The 20,807-nt window shown below is 39.6% G+C and overlaps 2 protein-coding genes across 2 annotated transcripts in view; one reads left to right on the top strand and one right to left on the bottom strand.

Moving 5' to 3' along the window:
- Nucleotides 1–393: 393 nt before the first annotated feature.
- On the bottom strand, nucleotides 394–3,271 carry LOC149943558 (uncharacterized). Its single transcript, XM_090175202.1, has 3 exons — nucleotides 3,026–3,271; nucleotides 2,306–2,424; nucleotides 394–731 (listed from the first exon to the last, which is right to left on the bottom strand). Exons 1-3 carry the CDS (start codon nucleotides 3,153–3,155, stop codon nucleotides 570–572), a joined length of 411 nt encoding a protein of 136 aa, XP_090031328.1. The 5' UTR covers nucleotides 3,156–3,271; the 3' UTR covers nucleotides 394–569.
- A 507-nt stretch (nucleotides 3,272–3,778) lies between these two features.
- Nucleotides 3,779–20,807, top strand: part of mv (lysosomal-trafficking regulator mauve) — a 35,311-nt gene continuing 18,282 nt past the window's right edge. Inside the window, exons 1-4 of the mRNA XM_090175915.1 lie at nucleotides 3,779–4,191; nucleotides 5,466–5,551; nucleotides 8,225–8,384; nucleotides 18,327–20,552. Of these exons, the coding sequence (XP_090032041.1) occupies nucleotides 4,099–4,191; nucleotides 5,466–5,551; nucleotides 8,225–8,384; nucleotides 18,327–20,552 (2,565 nt within the window). The 5' untranslated portion in view covers nucleotides 3,779–4,098. The remainder of the gene's footprint in view (nucleotides 4,192–5,465; nucleotides 5,552–8,224; nucleotides 8,385–18,326; nucleotides 20,553–20,807) is intronic.

Below are 20,807 nucleotides of genomic sequence, written 5' to 3'. Positions count from 1 at the left end.
CAGAAAGGCAGCCGTTGCCAAAGACAAAGATGAGCTCATAAACTGCCTGTGAGATTCTCGTGTTGACCGCTACGTGGCTTTATTTCAACGTAAACAGGGTTGCCACACGCTAGGGAAAAGTCAGGGAATTTTAAAATGGGTCTAAAAAATCGGGGAATTTTAAGAATTTGTGAAAAGTCAGGAAATTAACTTTATCTTGACACTTTTTGAAGGTAATTTTACTCTAGATCTATGATAATCATTTTTTTCTTTGAAAGTTTGGCTAATTTTCTCAACATTGCTATAGCCTTTTTACTGAAATATAAGGCCATTCTAAATTTATTAACTCCTCATAAAAGAAAAATATAACAAAAATTTGGTCTTAAAAAGTCAGATAAAATCTCTTAAAATGGTCCGGGAAAACGGGGAATTTTTAAGGCAACCCTGGTAAACATTAAAAGTTTTTACAGTTTAGAGGCTGATTTGCCGTAATCCTTGCTTTAATGAAAATATTAATGCTTTTAATGTTAAATATACAACTTTATACAAAATATATACATAATAGAAAGGGTGTACATGTTATTTAATAATCATTCAGTCGCCATGATTCTGTTCTTTTCACCCAGAGCGTCTTTGACGTTTTTAACATCATCTTCTAAAGACTTCTTTATGTCTAATAAGTTGTTTCTTTTCTCTTCAATATCGTGTATTCCCGTTTCTAAAGAATGACAAATGTCTACCAATCTCTTGGCCTGAAGTGACAGAGATTTGTTGAGTTAAAATGAAATTGATATTTGTACTACCAAAGTATTTATTTATATTTAGGGAGATCGACCACGTGGAGATCATCAGGGTCCACCATTTTCCGAGGGGCTGATCACTCCGCGTAATCGGTGTACAGAGCCGTACCTTTGACTGTACTAATGGGATTACGCGTAATCTTTGAAGTCCCTGCCTTTGGCAGTGCTAATCTAAGCGTAATCTGGTGTACAGACTTTCTAAGAGTGGTTAGCCCCTCGCCATTTTCTAATTCCCCCATAGAGATGTATCACGTCGTCTGCTCTCCCTAGCTTTACCAGTGGAAACGGTCGCCATGTTGTGGGGGTTTCTCTTTGCTAAAAAGTATTAGTGACGTTAGTCACGTGGTCACTAAAATATCTCTATACCGTATTTTTATCTACGAACCTTGTACCCAGTGGCCCACCGGGACTAAAGGGGGGAAGCTAAAACGTCCCCTTAGTATGTTTCAACGGGTCCCTAAAATACCCAAAAGTACCATATGTAACATAATTAGTCATAAGTATGCCTCTGTATAACATTTCCATTGAAAAAAATTCAATGAGACCTTGTTTCACGCAGAACATACATTAAGCGGACCCAAAAAAGCAAAAATGCTATAATCCTTGCGCTATTGAAAAGGTTACCAAGGAAACAAAATCTCGTGATCGCGAGACACGAGCTAAACTTGACATGGGCAAAGCCAGAAACGCGCGAGGAATTCTCACTAATTTCCGTTTCCAATCAGTAAAGTTGATGACGCGTATTTCGACACGGAATTGAAAGTGACGTAATTTACGTCATATCCCGTGAACAAGGTTTCATTAACGAAAATACTTTTATGGCATACTTATGAGTGATTATGTTCCATATGAAAGTACTTATTAAACTTCAAGATCCCTAATCTACCCTATTGGTCCTTAATGTACCCTATTTTATAAATCTGCTCAAGGACTGTTTACAAAATAGTCAAATCTGAGGATTAACGATAAGATAGTTCGAAAATAGTACATAATTTAGCGCCACAAGCTTGGTAACATTATTAAATTGTAGGACAAAGCCTGCCTTCCTGTTAGCTAGGAGCAACAAACACAGCACCCCACACAAGGAGAACGCAACCCGACCAAAGTCGTGAATTTTCTTGTGAACAATTTTCATTGGTTAAACGCCTTAGCGCCTGCTGCCGTCGAAAGGGGAAAATATGGAAATTGTCTTTCCCCCCGCCCGTAAAACGTTCCAAAACTTCCAATGAAATTTGTACACAACACTGCCTTAGCGTGTTTAAAGGTTAGCTGCGTTCTCCTTGTGTTTGTTGCTCCTATCTGTTAGGTTGTAAAATTTAAGTTTTGGAATTTAGTTCAAATAAAGTTATCATTTTGTTTTACATTCGTCCCTATTTGATTCCAATTTCACCCTATTTTACCGAGTATTTTCCCTATTTTTTTTAAAGATTTTGGTGGGAGCCCTGCACTGGAAGACGTACGTTTATAGGAACCAATGAGATTTGATTGATATTTAAGGGAAAAAAAACACACTCGCTTGTAATTACCATTTCAAACGCAGTTGAAGAATCCAAAGGTTCCTTAATAGACGTTCCTAGTTTATCAAAATGGTTTTCCAATTTTGATCGTTTATCGTTTTCTGGAGTGTCACCAATCGTCTCCTGATCTAATTTTCATAAAATTTAAAAATTTCAGTTCTATATTACGTTTTAATTTCCCATTGTTTATGGATAACTTATTGCCAGCATTAACGAAAGAAACTAGCACTTGGAGAGTTCCCAGCCAATAGTCCTCCAAAACCAGTGGCGTAGCTGATGGTCCACAGGACCCGCGGCGCGGGGGGCCCCGCTCACCATTAAAAAATTGATAAGGGGGGCCCCATAGAGATTTATGCGGGGTGGGCTCTGAGTTCTCAGCTACGCCACTGTACAGAACTGTATAAGAATTATAGGATAATATAGGACAAAAGTTACCAATTTATATAATTTTTGTAAGATTGATATAATTAAAAAAAAAAACAGAAAGAAGTTTAAGCTAATTAAATACCAAGGCTACACTTAAAAATACCAAAATAAATATCATTACTGCTAAAATATAAGATATATAGAATAAAAATTAAAGTATTGGTTTTTATAGGACCATTTCATTATCATAGAAACATATAGGATTTATAGATTCCCTGGAAGCCCAGGCACGTGTTCATATTGAACGCGAAAAGCGGTTACTCTAGAAATTTAGGTTTGTAAGATAATAAGTTATGTTGGTACCTTTAAGAACTTTAAGCAAAGGCTTAAATATTACGTCACCGTCTTCACTTTCTCGCAGATCTTGAAGAATTTCATCGCGGGCCGGAATCGAAGGCCTTGCTGGCAGGGACTGTTTCCTCTTCATAAACATTTAATTGTAATAAATTGTTTCTGGGGGTCTAGGTTAAAAATTATAAAAGCATTCGTGCGTTTAATTTGGTTTAAATTACCCCGGATTTGATAAGTAATAGAGGGCAGCACAGTCGTTATAAAGTAAAATATTTTATCGTAATTTTATTACAACATTAATAAAAAATTTGAAAAATCGAAATTATTTAGTCAAATTTATTATCGCGTTTGAAAATGTTATTTACGCCTTAAAAACTCATTTTGTCATGTGTCTTTTTTTAAACAAAAAATATTTCCCGCAGGATGGCGGTAATGCATCGTAAAATAAAATATGTCTTCGATTCCGTTTTGAGTTTACGAGGCCATGGCCATTGGTACGAAGCTGACGCCTCTCTTTTCTCTTATCTAGCCTATACTCTAGCTCAAGAGAGGCCTTGGTAGTTATATTCACCCGACATTCATCGCAGTTTAAAATAGTCCCAGTAAATGGTTTACTAAATACTTGGATTATTTATATTTAAATATGTAAAAGTTCTGAAAAATTGCTTCTAAACGAAAACAACAACAACTAATGGGAACTTCAAAATCGCACTTTGGCGTGATTCAGATTTCATAATATCACTCCGCCACAATAACACGTACAGCAAAGAATGTGAGCTAGTATAGTCCTTTATGCGCGAAAAATGCGGACCACTAGATGGCTCTATATTCCGGGCGCACAGGTAGGCTTAGAATTATAATTACGGTCTTTAATCACATGTTCTTAGCACTTCTGAATCGGGCCAGTTGTAAACTTGTATCAAAAGATTCGAAAATCTGGACTTGTTATGTAAGGTCGTCATGTGCCAAGTCGAATGTAATTATGTAATAAGGTATAGATGGTATTTTCCACGGTTGAGAGTCGTATCATAAACTACGCTTGAATGTATCCGTATTACACGAAATACAAACATAATTTACAGTGAATGAATTTGTGTTATATAATGGCTTCGGAGGAATATACTGTTTTACTTGGGATATGGCCTTTGGTGGTGATGGAAGTTTCAAGACTAGAACAGGTAAGTGACGTAAGTCTAATGTACTGTTAAATATAGTGTTAATAAGAACCACCTATGGACAGCATTGCAAAATATAGACCACTACTCTAATTGCAATCACAATTCGTGCCCGTCAAATAGAAGTGTTATGTCATACCACCCACAGATAGCTCCCACAACCCTCTATTAAACTCTAAATTTTAATTAAAAATAAACTTGTTTGGCCTCCTAATTATTTGATCTATTTTCTTCCTAACTGGTTTTAATGTTGACTCGAAATGGGTACCAACACAAGTATATAGTATCTTTCTTGAGATATAAGTAATTGGAAAGTAAAAATAGCTCTAGACGAATCTATTACGTTTTACCATAAGTCTATAATATTGTTCCATAAGTTAGTCACTTTGGAGGATATTTTACTGAGAGCTAGTAACGGAGTGACGTCATCACAAGAAAATCAACCCTTAGCGAGGCGCTGTCAAAGGCTAAGTGTGACGCGTTAGCAAACTGACGCAAAACTGCGACGAAGCCCGTAATGCAGTCGGTCTTGTGAATAGCTCTCAGTAAATCTTTGACATGTGCAGAATAGTGTCACACTTAAGTAACAATATTATACACTTATGGTTTTATTATTTACTCTAAGTAATACGTGGTAAATACGCGATTTGGCGGGTAAATAATTGCGAATTGGAAACTCCTAGATCCTACGAAGTTACATGTTTTATTTTAATGTATTAATTTGATATATCTCTCGTAGGATATATATTATAAGCTTTTGATAAGATTTGTGTTTTTTAAACATCTCATCTTTTCTCTATCTGTAAAATATAAATTTTTGATAGTATTTTTATTGAATCTAGTACTTCCGCTTATACGTGTACTCGACTGTATAGCTGGTTGTAATTTTGTACTTCCGTTTTTATTCATTGATGTGGTCTAATTTCAAATCTCGTTGAATGATAAAACATCAACCTAAAACACTCCTCTTATCTTTTTATTAATCCACTTAGCCGTATTTTGATATTGATGTTGTAAAACTAATAGCGGCATTTTAAAAAGTAAACAGAACCAAAAATTAGTCTCGCGCAAAAATACCAGCTTGGCCAATTGCGATAAAATAAAAGCGCGTGTTAAAACTTTTGAAGTTGTCAGTACTGGTGGTATTTTAAATTATCTTTACATTATTGAAACTTGCAGATAAATAGAAGCTTGTTAAAAATAACAAAACAATGGTGGAGTTAATAAAATTTATTTCATTTGTATTATATTACTTCATGTTTTTTTTTCTTTTTAAGGAATCAAATACACCTACGTTAAACAAGTTTCTTACAAAATATCTAAAACTGCTCGCAGAAAATAAGGAATGGCCAGAATTACCATTGTAAGATTTATATTTTCGTCTATATTGTAGATCATAAGTAACATAATAAATATTATATTTATTATATTATATTTATTATATTATATGTTACTTATGGTTGATGTACTAGTGTTTTCCATATTTACGAAATGGGTTCTATGTCGGTTATCAAATTTCTAGATCCTGGTCAATAGTGGGTGTTTTGAGATTAAGTATGCTACGTCTAGACATTTGGCAATCGTTTTGCTAAGTTAATTTGGTAGATGCTGTCAAATCATTGCATCATATTTGTAATAATTTATCTTCACGTATACACCGATACTAGATCCATTTCATTTAAATTTGGAATGTATAACCATAAGTCTATCATTATTATCACTAACGTAAGTGTAGTACTTAGTTAAATAATTACTGATCCCTATTTGTGGAGTGACCGAGGGGTTTACCACTTCGTTAAATTATGTACACCGATTACAGGCATATGAAACTGGTGGCTATCACCGATTTGGTTGAAACTCTGGGGTTAGGTAGACCTTATGGTAGTATGAAAATTTCCAAATGGAAAAGTTGCCATGGGATTTAGTTTTCCCATGGCAACCGAAAATGTTTTGACCTCTCCATTAAAAGAGCATGGGATTTTCTCGGTTACCCAAATTTTGTTAAAATTTAATCAAAGTTCGAGGGGCTGATAACTCCCCGTAATCGGTGTACAAGCCTATAGCTTTGACTGTACTAAAATGATTACGTAAGTGAGTACAGATTTAGCACTACCAAAGGCTGTACTCATTTTCATATTTACGTAATCGGTGTACAGATTTTCAGAGAGTGGCTTGCCCCTCGTCAAAATTGATGAATTTTACCTAAAATTCTGGTCAATTTTACCCAAAATCCTTGATACATTTTACCCAAAATAGGTCGTACCCTGTGAAACCGAGAAAATCCCATGCTTTTTTAAATGGAGATTTTTGTTTTGAGAGATCAAAAACATTTTCGGTTGCCATGGGAAAACTAAAGCCCATTGCAACTTTTCCCTTTGGGAATTTTCATACTACCATAAGGTCTACCTAACCCCCGAGTTTGAACAAAATCTGTGATAACCACCTCGGGTCGTCTCCTTGTGAGTACAGGCTTTGGTAATGCTAAATCTGCAATCACTTTAGCTTCAGGCTTAGAGCTCGAGGTTTGGATAAGAAATATAAGTTTTTTTTATTATTTTTTGAATAACAAATCGTTATAACCCCGAATAATATCCATTAATAAACAGTTAACCGAAATTTTTATGAATAATCGAAAATTTGGCGGTTAATTTATCTATTTTCCCGAGCTCTATTCAGGCTTGTACAAAGATTACGCGGTGTGATCAGCCCCTCAGGAGATAGAAGTGCTCTCAAATTGACATCATACCAGAAATGAAGATAAGCGTAACAATCGAGAACAATATCCAACTATAACCTAGGAGCAACAAACACAAGGAGAACGCGGCTAGCCTTTAAACACGCTAACGCAGTGTTGTGTACAAATTTCATTGGACGAACCTTTACACTAAACGTTTTACGGAAAGGGGGGAGACAATTTCCGAATTTTCCCCTTCCGACGGCAGCAGGCGCTAAAGCGTCTAAACAATGAAAACTGTACGCAAGAAAATGCACGACTTTTGGCGGGTTGCGTTCTCCTTGTGTGGGGTCAGTGGCGTAAATACGCCAATGCAGCCAATGCGGTGCATTGGGACCCACCCCAGTAATGGTGCCCATCAACTTTTACTTAGTCGACTGTCCGATCGGCTGTCTCCCGAAACAACATGTATATTTTTATTACCGTTGATGTCATTATCGCGATATTGGAAACCAGTGACAAAAATAGGCCAACGCACCAAATCACATACATTGGAACCAAAGAGTATAAAAACTACGTAACCTAGAGATATAATGACGGTCGAAAGTAGTAAAGGAAGTTGTAGCAACCGGGGGGGAAGGCACTCAGTGAATTAGCACTTCAAATTTCGGTACCGCAGCGCCACTACGGCAGTTTTTAGTACAATAAATAATAATACCGGAGAAAAATGGCAGTTACGGTGTTGCGGAGGTGCTAAATTTGGCATTTTGGATATTTAATTGTCTAATATCTGTCAATTCAAAAAAGTGACAGTAATTGGTTACTGTTTCGTGATTTTTTTAGTTAGAATTTGTGGATTCGTTGTTTCGGTGTTTATTTTCAAAAATTGAAGAATAAGGCGTTTGTTTTCTAACCTTGCCAAGTCCTAAAGGTAGCCAAGTCCTTAAGGAATTTTCAAGAATGTTGAACTAAATCAAAATGATTGCCACTTAAAACTGCCGTAGTGGCGCTGCGGTACCGAAATTTGAAGTTCAAATTCACTGAGTGCCTCCCCCCCTCCCCCGGTTGCTACCACTTCCTTTACTGCTTTCGACCGTCATTATATCTCTAGGTTACGTAGTTTTTATACTCTTTGTTGGAACGCACAAAAATTAACATGCCACAAGGGCCCATTTTCATATCTTGCATTGGAGCCCAATTTTCCTAGCTACGCCACTGTGTGGGGTGCTGTGTTTGTTGCTCCTAGGTTTAACGAATAGTTCTGAAGTATTAACTAAAGTTAATTATAATTATAAACTTATGGAAATACTTAAGGTAATATTGGTTTGGTCATTCCTATAATTAAATTCCATTTGTTATTAGAAATGTTAGCAATGAATTGTGTAAAGTTCTTCTATTCGACATAAATCGCTTGTCCGAGACAGTGGGCAACGAAAATGAATCTGAAAGTCAGCTTCAAGACTACATGCTTCAACGGAGGGGTTGGAAGTTGCTTAGACTTCTACTTCATTTGAAAGCGAAAGTAAGCCCTTCCCTAAACAATTGCGACTCAATTTAGCGAAATGCACGTTATTCAAATATTTATTTAAATCCTTAAAATTCTACTGAAATTTATTTCAAGAGCTCTTTACATTTTAATAAAGGCAAAGGCTTAAGTTTTTAAAGGTTAATAACAATTAAATTAACCAAGACAATGGTTTGTTTTACTCTAGAAATAGTTAATTCGGCTTAAATAAAAGCATTTCAATCAAAAACATCGATAGGAAAAAGTTTATTTCCAGTGTAAAGATTTGAAACTTGCGTAACGAAAGTCAGCTGACGTCAGTTATTTCATTTACGTCTCAAAAATTGGCACCAGTGTAAATCGCCATTCGTATCATATCTACTGTCAACTAACCATCGTTAAAACATGCAACTATAGTATGTTTCACGTGGGAGTTGACAGTAAGAAAAAAGCTGTGTACCTATCTCTTTAGTGTAACCTAATGCTTATTTAGTAATGTAATTCCAGTACGGAATACCAAGTGTTGTTAACAGTGATAATGGAGTTTCCTTTTTCAGTTGTGCCAGGTTTGGTTGACAGGTGCTTAAAAAAGTAAATTGGGAAACAAGTTGTTTTAGCATTAGTTTTCTTCCCGCCTTTGGCTTCACTAATTCCCCCCGCCTTTGGCTTCACTAATTCCCCCGCCTTTGGCTTCACTAATTCCCCCCGCCTTTGGCTTCACTAATTCCCCCCGCCTTTGGCTTCACTAATTCCCCCCGCCTTTGGCTTCACTAATTCCCCCCGCCTTTGGCTTCACTAATTCCCCCCGCCTTTGGCTTCACTAATTCCCCCCGCCTTTGGCTTCACTAATTCCCCCCGCCTTTGGCTTCACTAATTCCCCCCGCCTTTGGCTTCATTAATTCCCCCCGCCTTTGGCTTCATTAATTCCCCCCGCCTTTGGCTTCACTAATTCCCCCCGCCTTTGGCTTCACTAATTCCCCCCGCCTTTGGCTTCACTAATTCCCCCCGCCTTTGGCTTCACTAATTCCCCCGGCTTCGGCTTCACTAATTCCCCCCGCCTTCGGCTTCACTAATTCCCCCCGCCTTCGGCTTCACTAATTCCCCCCGCCTTCGGCTTCACTAATTCCCCCCGCCTTCGGCTTCACTAATTCCCCCCGCCTTCGGCTTCACTAATTCCCCCCGCCTTCGGCTTCACTAATTCCCCCCGCCTTCGGCTTCACTAATTCCCCCCGCCTTCGGCTTCACTAATTCCCCCCGCCTTCGGCTTCACTAATTCCCCCCGACTTTGGCTTCACTAATTCCCCCCGCCTTTGGCTTCACTAATTCCCCCCGCCTTTGGCTTCACTAATCCCCCCGCCTTTGGCTTCACTAATTCCCCCCGACTTTGGCTTCACTAATTCCCCCCGCCTTTGGCTTCACTAATTCCCCCCGCCTTTGGCTTCATTAATTCCCCCCGCCTTTGGCTTCATTAATTCCCCCCGCCTTTGGCTTCATTAATTCCCCCCGCCTTTGGCTTCACTAATTCCCCCCGCCTTTGGCTTCACTAATTCCCCCCGCCTTTGGCTTCACTAATTCCCCCCGCCTTTGGCTTCACTAATTCCCCCCGCCTTCGGCTTCACTAATTCCCCCCGCCTTCGGCTTCACTAATTCCCCCCGCCTTCGGCTTCACTAATTCCCCCCGCCTTCGGCTTCACTAATTCCCCCCCGCCTTCGGCTTCACTAATTCCCCCCGCCTTCGGCTTCACTAATTCCCCCCGCCTTCGGCTTCACTAATTCCCCCCCGCCTTCGGCTTCACTAATTCCCCCCGCCTTCGGCTTCACTAATTCCCCCCGCCTTCGGCTTCACTAATTCCCCCCGCCTTCGGCTTCACTAATTCCCCCCGCCTTTGGCTTCACTAATTCCCCCCGCCTTTGGCTTCACTAATTCCCCCCGCCTTTGGCTTCACTAATTCCCCCCGCCTTTGGCTTCACTAATTCCCCCCGCCTTTGGCTTCACTAATTCCCCCCGCCTTTGGCTTCACTAATTCCCCCCGCCTTTGGCTTCACTAATTCCCCCCGCCTTTGGCTTCACTAATTCCCCCCGCCTTTGGCTTCACTAATTCCCCCCGCCTTTGGCTTCACTAATTCCCCCCGCCTTTGGCTTCATTAATTCCCCCCGCCTTTGGCTTCACTAATTCCCCCCGCCTTTGGCTTCACTAATTCCCCCCGCCTTTGGCTTCACTAATTCCCCCCGCCTTTGGCTTCACTAATTCCCCCCGCCTTTGGCTTCACTAATTCCCCCCGCCTTTGGCTTCACTAATTCCCCCGGCTTCGGCTTCACTAATTCCCCCCGCCTTCGGCTTCACTAATTCCCCCCGCCTTTGGCTTCACTAATTCCCCCCGCCTTTGGCTTCACTAATTCCCCCCGCCTTTGGCTTCACTAATTCCCCCCGCCTTTGGCTTCACTAATTCCCCCCGCCTTTGGCTTCACTAATTCCCCCCGCCTTTGGCTTCACTAATTCCCCCCGCCTTTGGCTTCACTAATTCCCCCCGCCTTTGGCTTCACTAATTCCCCCCGCCTTTGGCTTCACTAATTCCCCCCGCCTTTGGCTTCATTAATTCCCCCCGCCTTTGGCTTCATTAATTCCCCCCGCCTTTGGCTTCACTAATTCCCCCCGCCTTTGGCTTCACTAATTCCCCCCGCCTTTGGCTTCACTAATTCCCCCCGCCTTTGGCTTCACTAATTCCCCCGCCTTTGGCTTCACTAATTCCCCCGCCTTTGGCTTCACTAATTCCCCCGGCTTCGGCTTCACTAATTCCCCCCGCCTTCGGCTTCACTAATTCCCCCCGCCTTCGGCTTCACTAATTCCCCCCGCCTTCGGCTTCACTAATTCCCCCCGCCTTCGGCTTCACTAATTCCCCCCGCCTTCGGCTTCACTAATTCCCCCCGCCTTCGGCTTCACTAATTCCCCCCGCCTTCGGCTTCACTAATTCCCCCCGACTTTGGCTTCACTAATTCCCCCCGCCTTTGGCTTCACTAATTCCCCCCGCCTTTGGCTTCACTAATCCCCCCGCCTTTGGCTTCACTAATTCCCCCCGACTTTGGCTTCACTAATTCCCCCCGACTTTGGCTTCACTAATTCCCCCCGACTTTGGCTTCACTAATTCCCCCCGCCTTTGGCTTCACTAATTCCCCCCGCCTTTGGCTTCATTAATTCCCCCCGCCTTTGGCTTCATTAATTCCCCCCGCCTTTGGCTTCACTAATTCCCCCCGCCTTTGGCTTCACTAATTCCCCCCGCCTTCGGCTTCACTAATTCCCCCCGCCTTCGGCTTCACTAATTCCCCCCGCCTTCGGCTTCACTAATTCCCCCCCGCCTTCGGCTTCACTAATTCCCCCCGCCTTCGGCTTCACTAATTCCCCCCGCCTTCGGCTTCACTAATTCCCCCCCGCCTTCGGCTTCACTAATTCCCCCCCGCCTTCGGCTTCACTAATTCCCCCCGCCTTCGGCTTCACTAATTCCCCCCGCCTTCGGCTTCACTAATTCCCCCCGCCTTCGGCTTCACTAATTCCCCCCGCCTTCGGCTTCACTAATTCCCCCCGCCTTCGGCTTCACTAATTCCCCCCGCCTTTGGCTTCACTAATTCCCCCCGCCTTTGGCTTCACTAATTCCCCCCGCCTTTGGCTTCACTAATTCCCCCCGCCTTTGGCTTCACTAATTCCCCCCGCCTTTGGCTTCACTAATTCCCCCCGCCTTTGGCTTCACTAATTCCCCCCGCCTTTGGCTTCACTAATTCCCCCCGCCTTCGGCTTCACTAATTCCCCCCGCCTTTGGCTTCACTAATTCCCCCCGCCTTTGGCTTCACTAATTCCCCCCGCCTTTGGCTTCACTAATTCCCCCCGCCTTTGGCTTCACTAATTCCCCCCGCCTTTGGCTTCACTAATTCCCCCCGCCTTTGGCTTCACTAATTTCCCCCGCCTTTGGCTTCACTAATTTCCCCCGCCTTTGGCTTCATTAATTCCCCCCATAGAAAAATTCGCTGAGGCCTTAAATACCTCTGCCCAGTCTCATTGTTTGTAATTTAAACCGTAATCTGATAATATTTATTAGTCAAAGGTGCACTCAACTCATTCAAACAATAACTGTTGATATCTCTCAAGGATAGAACGTCGATAGGGTCTTAACCACTTTTACTTCAATATTTTTATTTCTTATCGGCTTCGAATTTAGTGCATGTGGTTTTCGTATCATTTGCGTGTAAAACACGGTCTTTTCTACCTCATTATTTTGATATTGCTTGTAGAGATACTCAGATATGGCAAATTCGATACGTGTGGATTGAAGTATGCCTACAGGCAGAAATACATGAACCGAAATTATCAGTCAGCGCTTTTTTCGTGGGATATGTTTTCTTTGTACGCCAGGGGGAGGGTAGAAAATTTACCTTCGTTTATTTCGTCCCGCCCGACCGCGGGGATAATATACGAGTGCACCACGGGTAACTAGTTCGCCATCTAGTGAGGTAAAATGTATCGTTTTTCTTAGAAAAAACTGCGTGAAGTGCATGCACGATTTTTAAAAACCTTGACGTGAAACGTCGTTTGTCAACCGAGGCTTAGTGTATGTAAGCTAAACGTCCGTTAGTTAATAATAAGGGAAAACGTACAAAAATTAATTCGTTATTTGGGAAACCTTACGCGTCCGATTATTTTGGAAAGAAGAGATTTTTTTAAAATATTTTTAAAATCTTTTGTATGTAAATATTTGTTAGAGCTTCTGAAGTATACTCAATGCCGTTGACATTTCTAGTCGTTTAATTATATTGCAGGGCTCCCACCAGGTCCCTAAAACGCCTAAAAGCCCCTACTTTTTTTCGAGGTCCCTAAACCATCATAAAATCGGAATTTGGTCACTAAATCACCCTATTTCTAGTACATTTGGTGAAAAGTACCATCTGCTTAAAATATTTCGTAGAAAAGCGAAAAAAAACCAGATTTAATGTGATAGAATTATTACAAAAAATTTATAGTCATTTTTGGGATTGATAAAAGGTTTTTTAGAAATTAAAACTAAGTACTTAATTTTTGTGATAAAACATTTTTTTTAAATTAAAACTAAGTCAGTTTTAAAAATTTGCTGCTTTTAAAAGTTTAAATAAAGATCTTATTTTTGTTTATTAAAATGGTCCCTACTTGGTTCCTACTTTAAAATATTTGGTTCCTATTTCGCGCTATTTCTAGCCATAAAAATCCCCTATCTCCCTATTATTTTTTGAGATTTTGGTGGGAACCCTGTTATCTCTTAACTTCGGCTTGTTTTGTAGAAAAAATTGCACTGTGTAAAAGTATTTATACTCGACATTTTTAAAGTCTTCGTATTAAATTTGAACAACTGTGGTTTTATTTTTTACCAAGAATGTATTTATTTATACTCAGGGAGAATGAATATGTCGAGATAATCTTTAGCGTTTCTCCAATTCCACCCGTTGGGGCCCCGGTATGCTTCTCCGCTTTAATAAAATCAAATAATACTGCAATCTCATTGGTTCTTAAAAATTACGTTTTTCGACGCGATTAACGCTGCTGCGAGGACGCAAAAAATAAGACCGCCTTCTTTTTTACTCCCCTCCCCCCTTGGCGTAACGGGGTTAGGGCCTCAACGTGTCCGGCGATAGTCTCGACCATAGATATAAGAAATGTATATAAAGGTCTAGATAAATTTCGGGGCGTCTAAGCCTAACATAAAATACGGAATTGACACCTAGCAGACACCGAGGAAGGCACGTGACCATTAGCATTTTAGTACTAAGTGCTTGACCTTTCCGCAGGCCTTAGTCTTTAGACACCATCTGTTGGTGACTTTTAGTATAATTTTTAAACAGGAGACGATGGCTCTCCAGACGATAGCACGAGCTATCTTACCGATAGATAGCGTCTTATAAGGATAGCCTGCAGAAATTACGCGTTTCTGCTAGCTGTCACCTCCGTATTCACTCCCTTTGACATATTTTATCTAGACCTTTATATACGTTTCCTATATCTATGGTCTCGACAGAGGAAAAGGTCGCTGACAATTTCGGTTCATGTATTTCTGCTACAGATATATAATATTTTAAGTTATAAAGCTGCATTGCAACTGGTTCTTTTACCATTTTCCACGGTAACCGTGGGTTTCCCGAGAGGCAGGTCACTTCCTTGATTAACGACGCACCCCTCGAAAGATTAAATCGTATTTAATCGTGATTATTTTGATTAAATTCAATTTAATCACGATTATGTTGATTAAATCACGTTTAATCATGATTAAAATGATTAAAATGATTAAATTATCAACACTGATTAAAATGATTAAATTATCAACACTGATTAAAATGATTAAATTATCAACACTGATTAAAATGATTAAATTATCAACACTGATTAAAATGATTAAATTATCCTGATTGAAACGAATAAATCGTGATTAGTATGATTAAATCGCGATTTGAAATTAGATCGAGAATCCAACACAATTGCGATTGAACCGACAATAATAATAATTTAGTTTTGATTTTAATTATAAAATCTCGATTCGTTCGATTATATTGATTAAATCGTGATTAAATCTAAGATGATTAAATCTGATTGAAAAGATTAGATGGTAAATTGGAACAATAGCCCCGCCACTCCCTTTGCTCCCCGTTCTCGACCCCCCTTAAAGTACTTTTTAAGGAGATTCCAATGGTGCAAAAATTATTCGCCGCAAAGCATTATTTAAAAAGTTAATTAATAATTGTTCAAAGACTATACATTGGCGCCTGACGGCGCCGCGCACTCACTTCGTTCGAGCGCTGGGGGGCCGGACCTGCGCCCCTCCCAGCCCCGTTCTTATAATCATCATGGGTGCATATATAAACCCCATTAACTATATCTCCTTAAGTATTAATTCCCGAAAAAAAATGTTTCGCATTAAAAAACCAAAGGATTACAGTAATGCAAAATATTTTAACCACAATTTATTATTTAGAAAGATATGATAAACGCAGTGGCGTAACTAGGAACTCCTGCCCCCCCCCCCCCCCGCGAAAAACAACTCGGGGCCCTTTTAAATAGCACCGATTTTAATCATAAACGTTTGGGGTCCCCTAGTTCTCGCCCCCCCCCCCGTGCCGCGGGGTCTGCGGGGGCGCTATTTACGCCACTGGATAAACGTAAAATTGTTACTTGCCAGTAATTTTACCACGGAAAATACGACGTATTTCGAGATTTTTGTACGTGTAGACTAAAAGAAAAACTGGACTCGTAATCGAAGTATTGGCGCCTCATGGCGCCGCGCACTCACCTCGCTCGAGCGTTGGGGGCGCGCGGCGCCCCCCAACCCCATTCTTGCTAATCAAGCTCTGCCATCTGTAACGCGACTAGAGGACCGTACCTAGTATAGTCTTTTGTGGTGCGAAATAAACAAGGGAGAGCGACTGAGAGATTAATCGATCCCACACGAACGAGTTTTCCCTCCTCCTACGGATATCGTATCCAGTGAAATCGTACCTCGAGGGGTCGGTCATTTGGAAAAATCCCGTTCAAAATTTGGAAAAAAATCCACAAATCCAAAATCCAAGAATTTGGCTCCCATAGACTTTCTATGAGAAATCCACAATAAAAAATCCAAAATCCCGTACACAAAACAGGCAAATGCCCGACCCCTCGTCGTACCTAGTATCTAGCGAACTGAATTCGCCGTAAAAAAAAAACAGTTTTGGTTTAGACACTTTTTCAAAATTTAGTAATATCTTGCCGTTAAATGTCATCAGTACTACCTTATCAAAACATACAAAAATCTCGTATTTCCCGAGAAAATATCGAAATATGTCGTATTTTACGAGGTAAAAATTGCTCGCAAGTAACAATTTTATATTTATCATATATTTCTAAATAATAAATTGCGGTTAAAACGTTTTGCATTACTGTAATCCTTGACAAATAATACACCTTAAAAATAAACAAGAACCATTATTAACAGATAATACACCTTAAAAAATAAACAAAAACCAAAAGTGCCTATTCTTAAAAAAAGCCTAATAATCTTCCGATCTTGCGGAACTACGCGAAGACCCGGTATCGGGCATGGTTAGCGGAAAATGAATCAGTTTCGTGAAATGTTTCTTTCCTATCTGTCATTTTAATCCTTAGACCCCACGTCTACTACAGCAACATATTTCGCGAATGGTGTGGTCCTACTGGCGCCATTACCACTCCCAACAAATAAAGAAAGGCCGATTTTCGAAAGGGCAAAAACGGCGCGACGGCGAGCTCTCTTCGCCGCGGAGTGAATTCTACGCCCCGAACCGATACATCTTTAAAATTAATTATTTGCGGCTAATAATTTTTGCAACATTAGGTTCCCCTTAATAAGTACGTTGGTAAGGTGGAACTAAAAACTGGGGAAAATGTGGGCGGGGGGCTATTGTTCCAAATAGCCGATTAGATCATGATTACATTGATTAAATCTCGTTTAAATCGTGATTAGATTGATTAAATCGTGATTAGATTGATTAAATCGTGATTAGATTGATTAAATCGTGATTAGATTGATTAAATCGTGATTAGATTGATTAAATCGTGATTAGATTGATTAAATCGTGATTAGATTGATTAAATCGTGATTAGATTGATTAAATCGTGATTAGATTGATTAAATCGTGATTAGATTGATTAAATCGTGATTAGATTGATTAAATCGTGATTAGATTGATTAAATCGTGATGAGATTGATTAAATCGTGATTAGATTGATTAAATCGTGATTAGATTGATTAAATCGTGATGAGATTGATTAAATCGTGATGAGATTGATTAAATCGTGATGAGATTGATTAAATCGTGATGAGATTGATTAAATCGTGATTAGATTGATTAAATCGTGATTAGATTGATTAAATCGTGATGAGATTGATTAAATCGTGATGAGATTGATTAAATCGTGATGAGATTGATTAAATCGTGATTAGATTTTTTAATCTTGATTACCCTGATTTAATCACGATTACCCAGATTTAATCATTTTACTATGATTAAGACGCACCTAAAATGAAAGTGACCTGCCCCTCGGGTATTCCCGAGAGAATGGTCGGGAATCAGATTATTGAAAAATATTTGGAAAACCAAATATTTGCATGAAAATTGTAATTTTCAGATCGTTGAAGGTGGGATGTCGCCAATAGAGCAGAAATTTTGCTTTATACTTTATAAGCGTTACCCTTATCTTCATAATAGTGGCAGAAATTATATGCCTCGGAAATAAGAAAATTGGGAATGGGTGAGAAAAAGAAAATTTAGGTCAAATGGAATGGTAACGGATATGTAATAAATATTTCAGGGTTCATATAGACCTGGAAAACCTTGAAAACAGGGAAATATCAGGGAATTTGATTGTCGACAGAAAAGTCAGGGAAATACCAGGGATTTTCCAATTTTTAGTAAAAATCAGGGAAATCAGGGAATTTTTCGAGAGTTCAGATAGTTTTTCCTAATGAATACCAATTTACATCAATAAGATTTCTAAAAAAAATATATTTACCTTTTTTGCACAAATACTACTTGTAATATAATATTTTATATGACAACATGGAACCAATTTAGCTTAAATGACAATCATGCAATGAGTTACTTAGTAAATCTTAGTTTTAATTGTGGTTATCTCGCACTTGAAAAAATCAGGGAAATATCCGTAGGAAATCTGGTTACTATTAGTTGTTTTTGAACCCCAATAAAATTGTAAATGTTTTCAACGGAAATGGATGGAAATGGTAGCTTTTCTGTTTCAAATGGAGCTTTCTAAGTACTGTAAGTTTTGGGTATTAGCAACAATTGCAGGAACCTAAAGCTCCTACTGGAAATAGAGTTTTCTACCACATAACCTGTATTTTGCGAATTGGTCAAAATTGTTTCCAAAGAAAGTTTAATTATTTTTACTAATTCACGTTAAACCACTTTTATTTCAATAGAACTTAAGCTACGAGTACGAACTTGCCAAAATTTTAACATCCATCCTAACCGATCTAGTCGAGCTTCCGTTTATATCTTCCACCACGCCAACAAATTTGTGTAACAGCGTCGAGCATAATTGTAATTTCGATCACATGAAAACGGAATGCGAAACGTTGGCTTTGTCGAATTCGTTGCACCCGAAATGGCGATTGCAAAGAATCGAACGAAAGAAACATTTACGAAAGTACAAAAGGTCGAAAATGAAATTGAAAGAGGTCGAAAACGAGATGGTAAATAAGTGCAATTCCGATTCGGACGAGCCTCAACCGCCTCGAATCACGTTCATCCCACCGATCATGTCGTCACCCGTCTTACATTCGAGAAATCCGTTCGAGTATTATTCGCAACAGCATGCCAAATCCGACTCCGAATGCGAACCAATCGAAGTCGAAGAGAAAAAGTTGAAACATCTCATTCAGCACTGGGAAGAAGACGTACCTTGGTCCATCTCGGCAGTCGATCTCTCCAAAATTGCCATTGACTTGCTAGTCATCATTTTCAACCAGTATAGTCGAACGCGCCTACAAGAATCTCACATTGAAAGTTTCGTAGAGAGCGTCAGCGAGCTCTATTTCTGTTTGCTCTCCACCGAGTGGAGCCCCAAAGATTGGTCTGACCAGAACAAAGATGACATTAGACATTATATTTTAAATCTCCTGTACAGTATATCTTCCGCTTTAATTTCTTGCACTAAGAAAAATTACGATTCCCTGAAAAATACTTTGGAGATTCTTCTTTCCTGCACCTCGAAATATTTTAACGAGCAGATAATTTCCGCTCGCCTAGCGTGTGATACTTACTTAGCTTCAATTTGTTTACTTAATCAGTATATGAGAAAGAGTCACTTCTTGGAAGAAGAAGAACAAATTTTTTTCGTCAGTTTATTAAGAATGTTCAGTGATATTAAATTTTGCAAAATTGCCAACAAGATTATTTCAAAGGACGATAGCGAGTTGATTAAATTGTTGGGAACGTGCGTTAAAGAGTTTGTTAAAATGAGTCAATACGCGTTACTTAAGTTGCAAAATTTCCCGTCCAAACTTATGGAAACGTCTTTGGATCACTTGGAATGTCACCATCATATCGAAGTGTTCGGAGAACCGTATCAAACTTGCTGCGACAAAGAATCTTTGTGCATTATGTCTTCCATTACAAAATGTTTACTGGGGCTATTCTCATTTATGGAAGACACTTCGATCAAATTGTTAATAATCGACACTCTCAGTTTGGGTGGTATTTGTTGTTGCATCACGCCAGCTGGACTGGTGGAAGGGTTCCGAAGCGGTTTGACCAAAACGAAGAATTTTCTGTGCCACAAAACACTCCTTGTTATGGAAAAGCTCATTGAAACCATCTCAGAAAAAAATTGCGAATTTTGCGACGTGTCCGAGACGTGGAACACGGAAACTTGGCTAATTAACTATTGGTCGCTTTATAAAAATCTCTTTTTGTCGATGGATTGTTCTAGATCTAACGTTGTCTCTCATTACCTTTTACGATTAATCGAAACCAAGCCGAAAGAACACAGATTTTACATTTTGAACTATATCGCCGCGCCTCTTTTCGAAAAAGGCAGATTCCAATTCTCCACCGAAAACGACGCTCTTACTTTGGAATTTAGTCTCGTGGCACTTTCGAAGCTTCTAGAGCACAAGAGTTTAGTGTCGGATTTCTTGAAAGTCTTTTCCTTGGAACAATTTGCAAACTTCTTAAGCGAAACTCATTCGTTTAATCACGAAATCTTGGATATACTGAAGTACATCGTTCTCGCTACTTCGAAAGATCAAAATCCGGCTTACACGGAAGATGAAATTCATCCGGGAGCGGTCTCTTTACTTAACAACGTCTTGCTGAAGTGCAACGTCGATTTCTTTTCACTCGCCATCGAAAGACGAGAGTCTGATTATGATAAATGCATCGAAGAGTTGGAGTATATCTACAAAGCGTGGCTGACTTGTAAGGATCTTCTTCAGTGCCAAAGCTATCGGTCGCTCTTTCTAAGCAGTCCCGTGCTTGCTGTCGTCTACAAATTATTTTTGGAAATATTGGAACATTTTCAAAAAGAATCCAAATGTGAAAATCCGGATTCCAATTGTCCCGATATAAAAATAGTGCAGTTATTAGAAGCTACTTTATCAGTTTGTTTGAATTTGGTGCCCTTCTACGATATCTCGGAAGCCGAAGTAAGTTCGTTATCATAATTATTTTTTTGGCATAAGTGTGCCCGTACCGCTATCTTGCGCGTGTTTAATTTTGTTTTTAAGTTCCGTATTTATCCCGCTATCTTTTTTGGATAATTATTTTGACTAAGCATAAAAATATAGACTAGTAGTAGCAACTCTTAGCTTAGCTTACACAAGGCTTTAAAATCTACCTAGAAGCTCTAAAGCTAGGACTTGACCGGAAGTTCATACGCCTAAAATATCGACCCAAGATCC

This window comes from Leiobunum rupestre, chromosome 5 (genome assembly GCF_980474605.1).
Source record: "Leiobunum rupestre chromosome 5, qqLeiRupe1.1.hap1, whole genome shotgun sequence".
Taxonomy (NCBI): Eukaryota; Metazoa; Arthropoda; class Arachnida; order Opiliones; family Sclerosomatidae; genus Leiobunum; species Leiobunum rupestre.
This window is presented reverse-complemented; position numbering and strand designations above follow the sequence as displayed.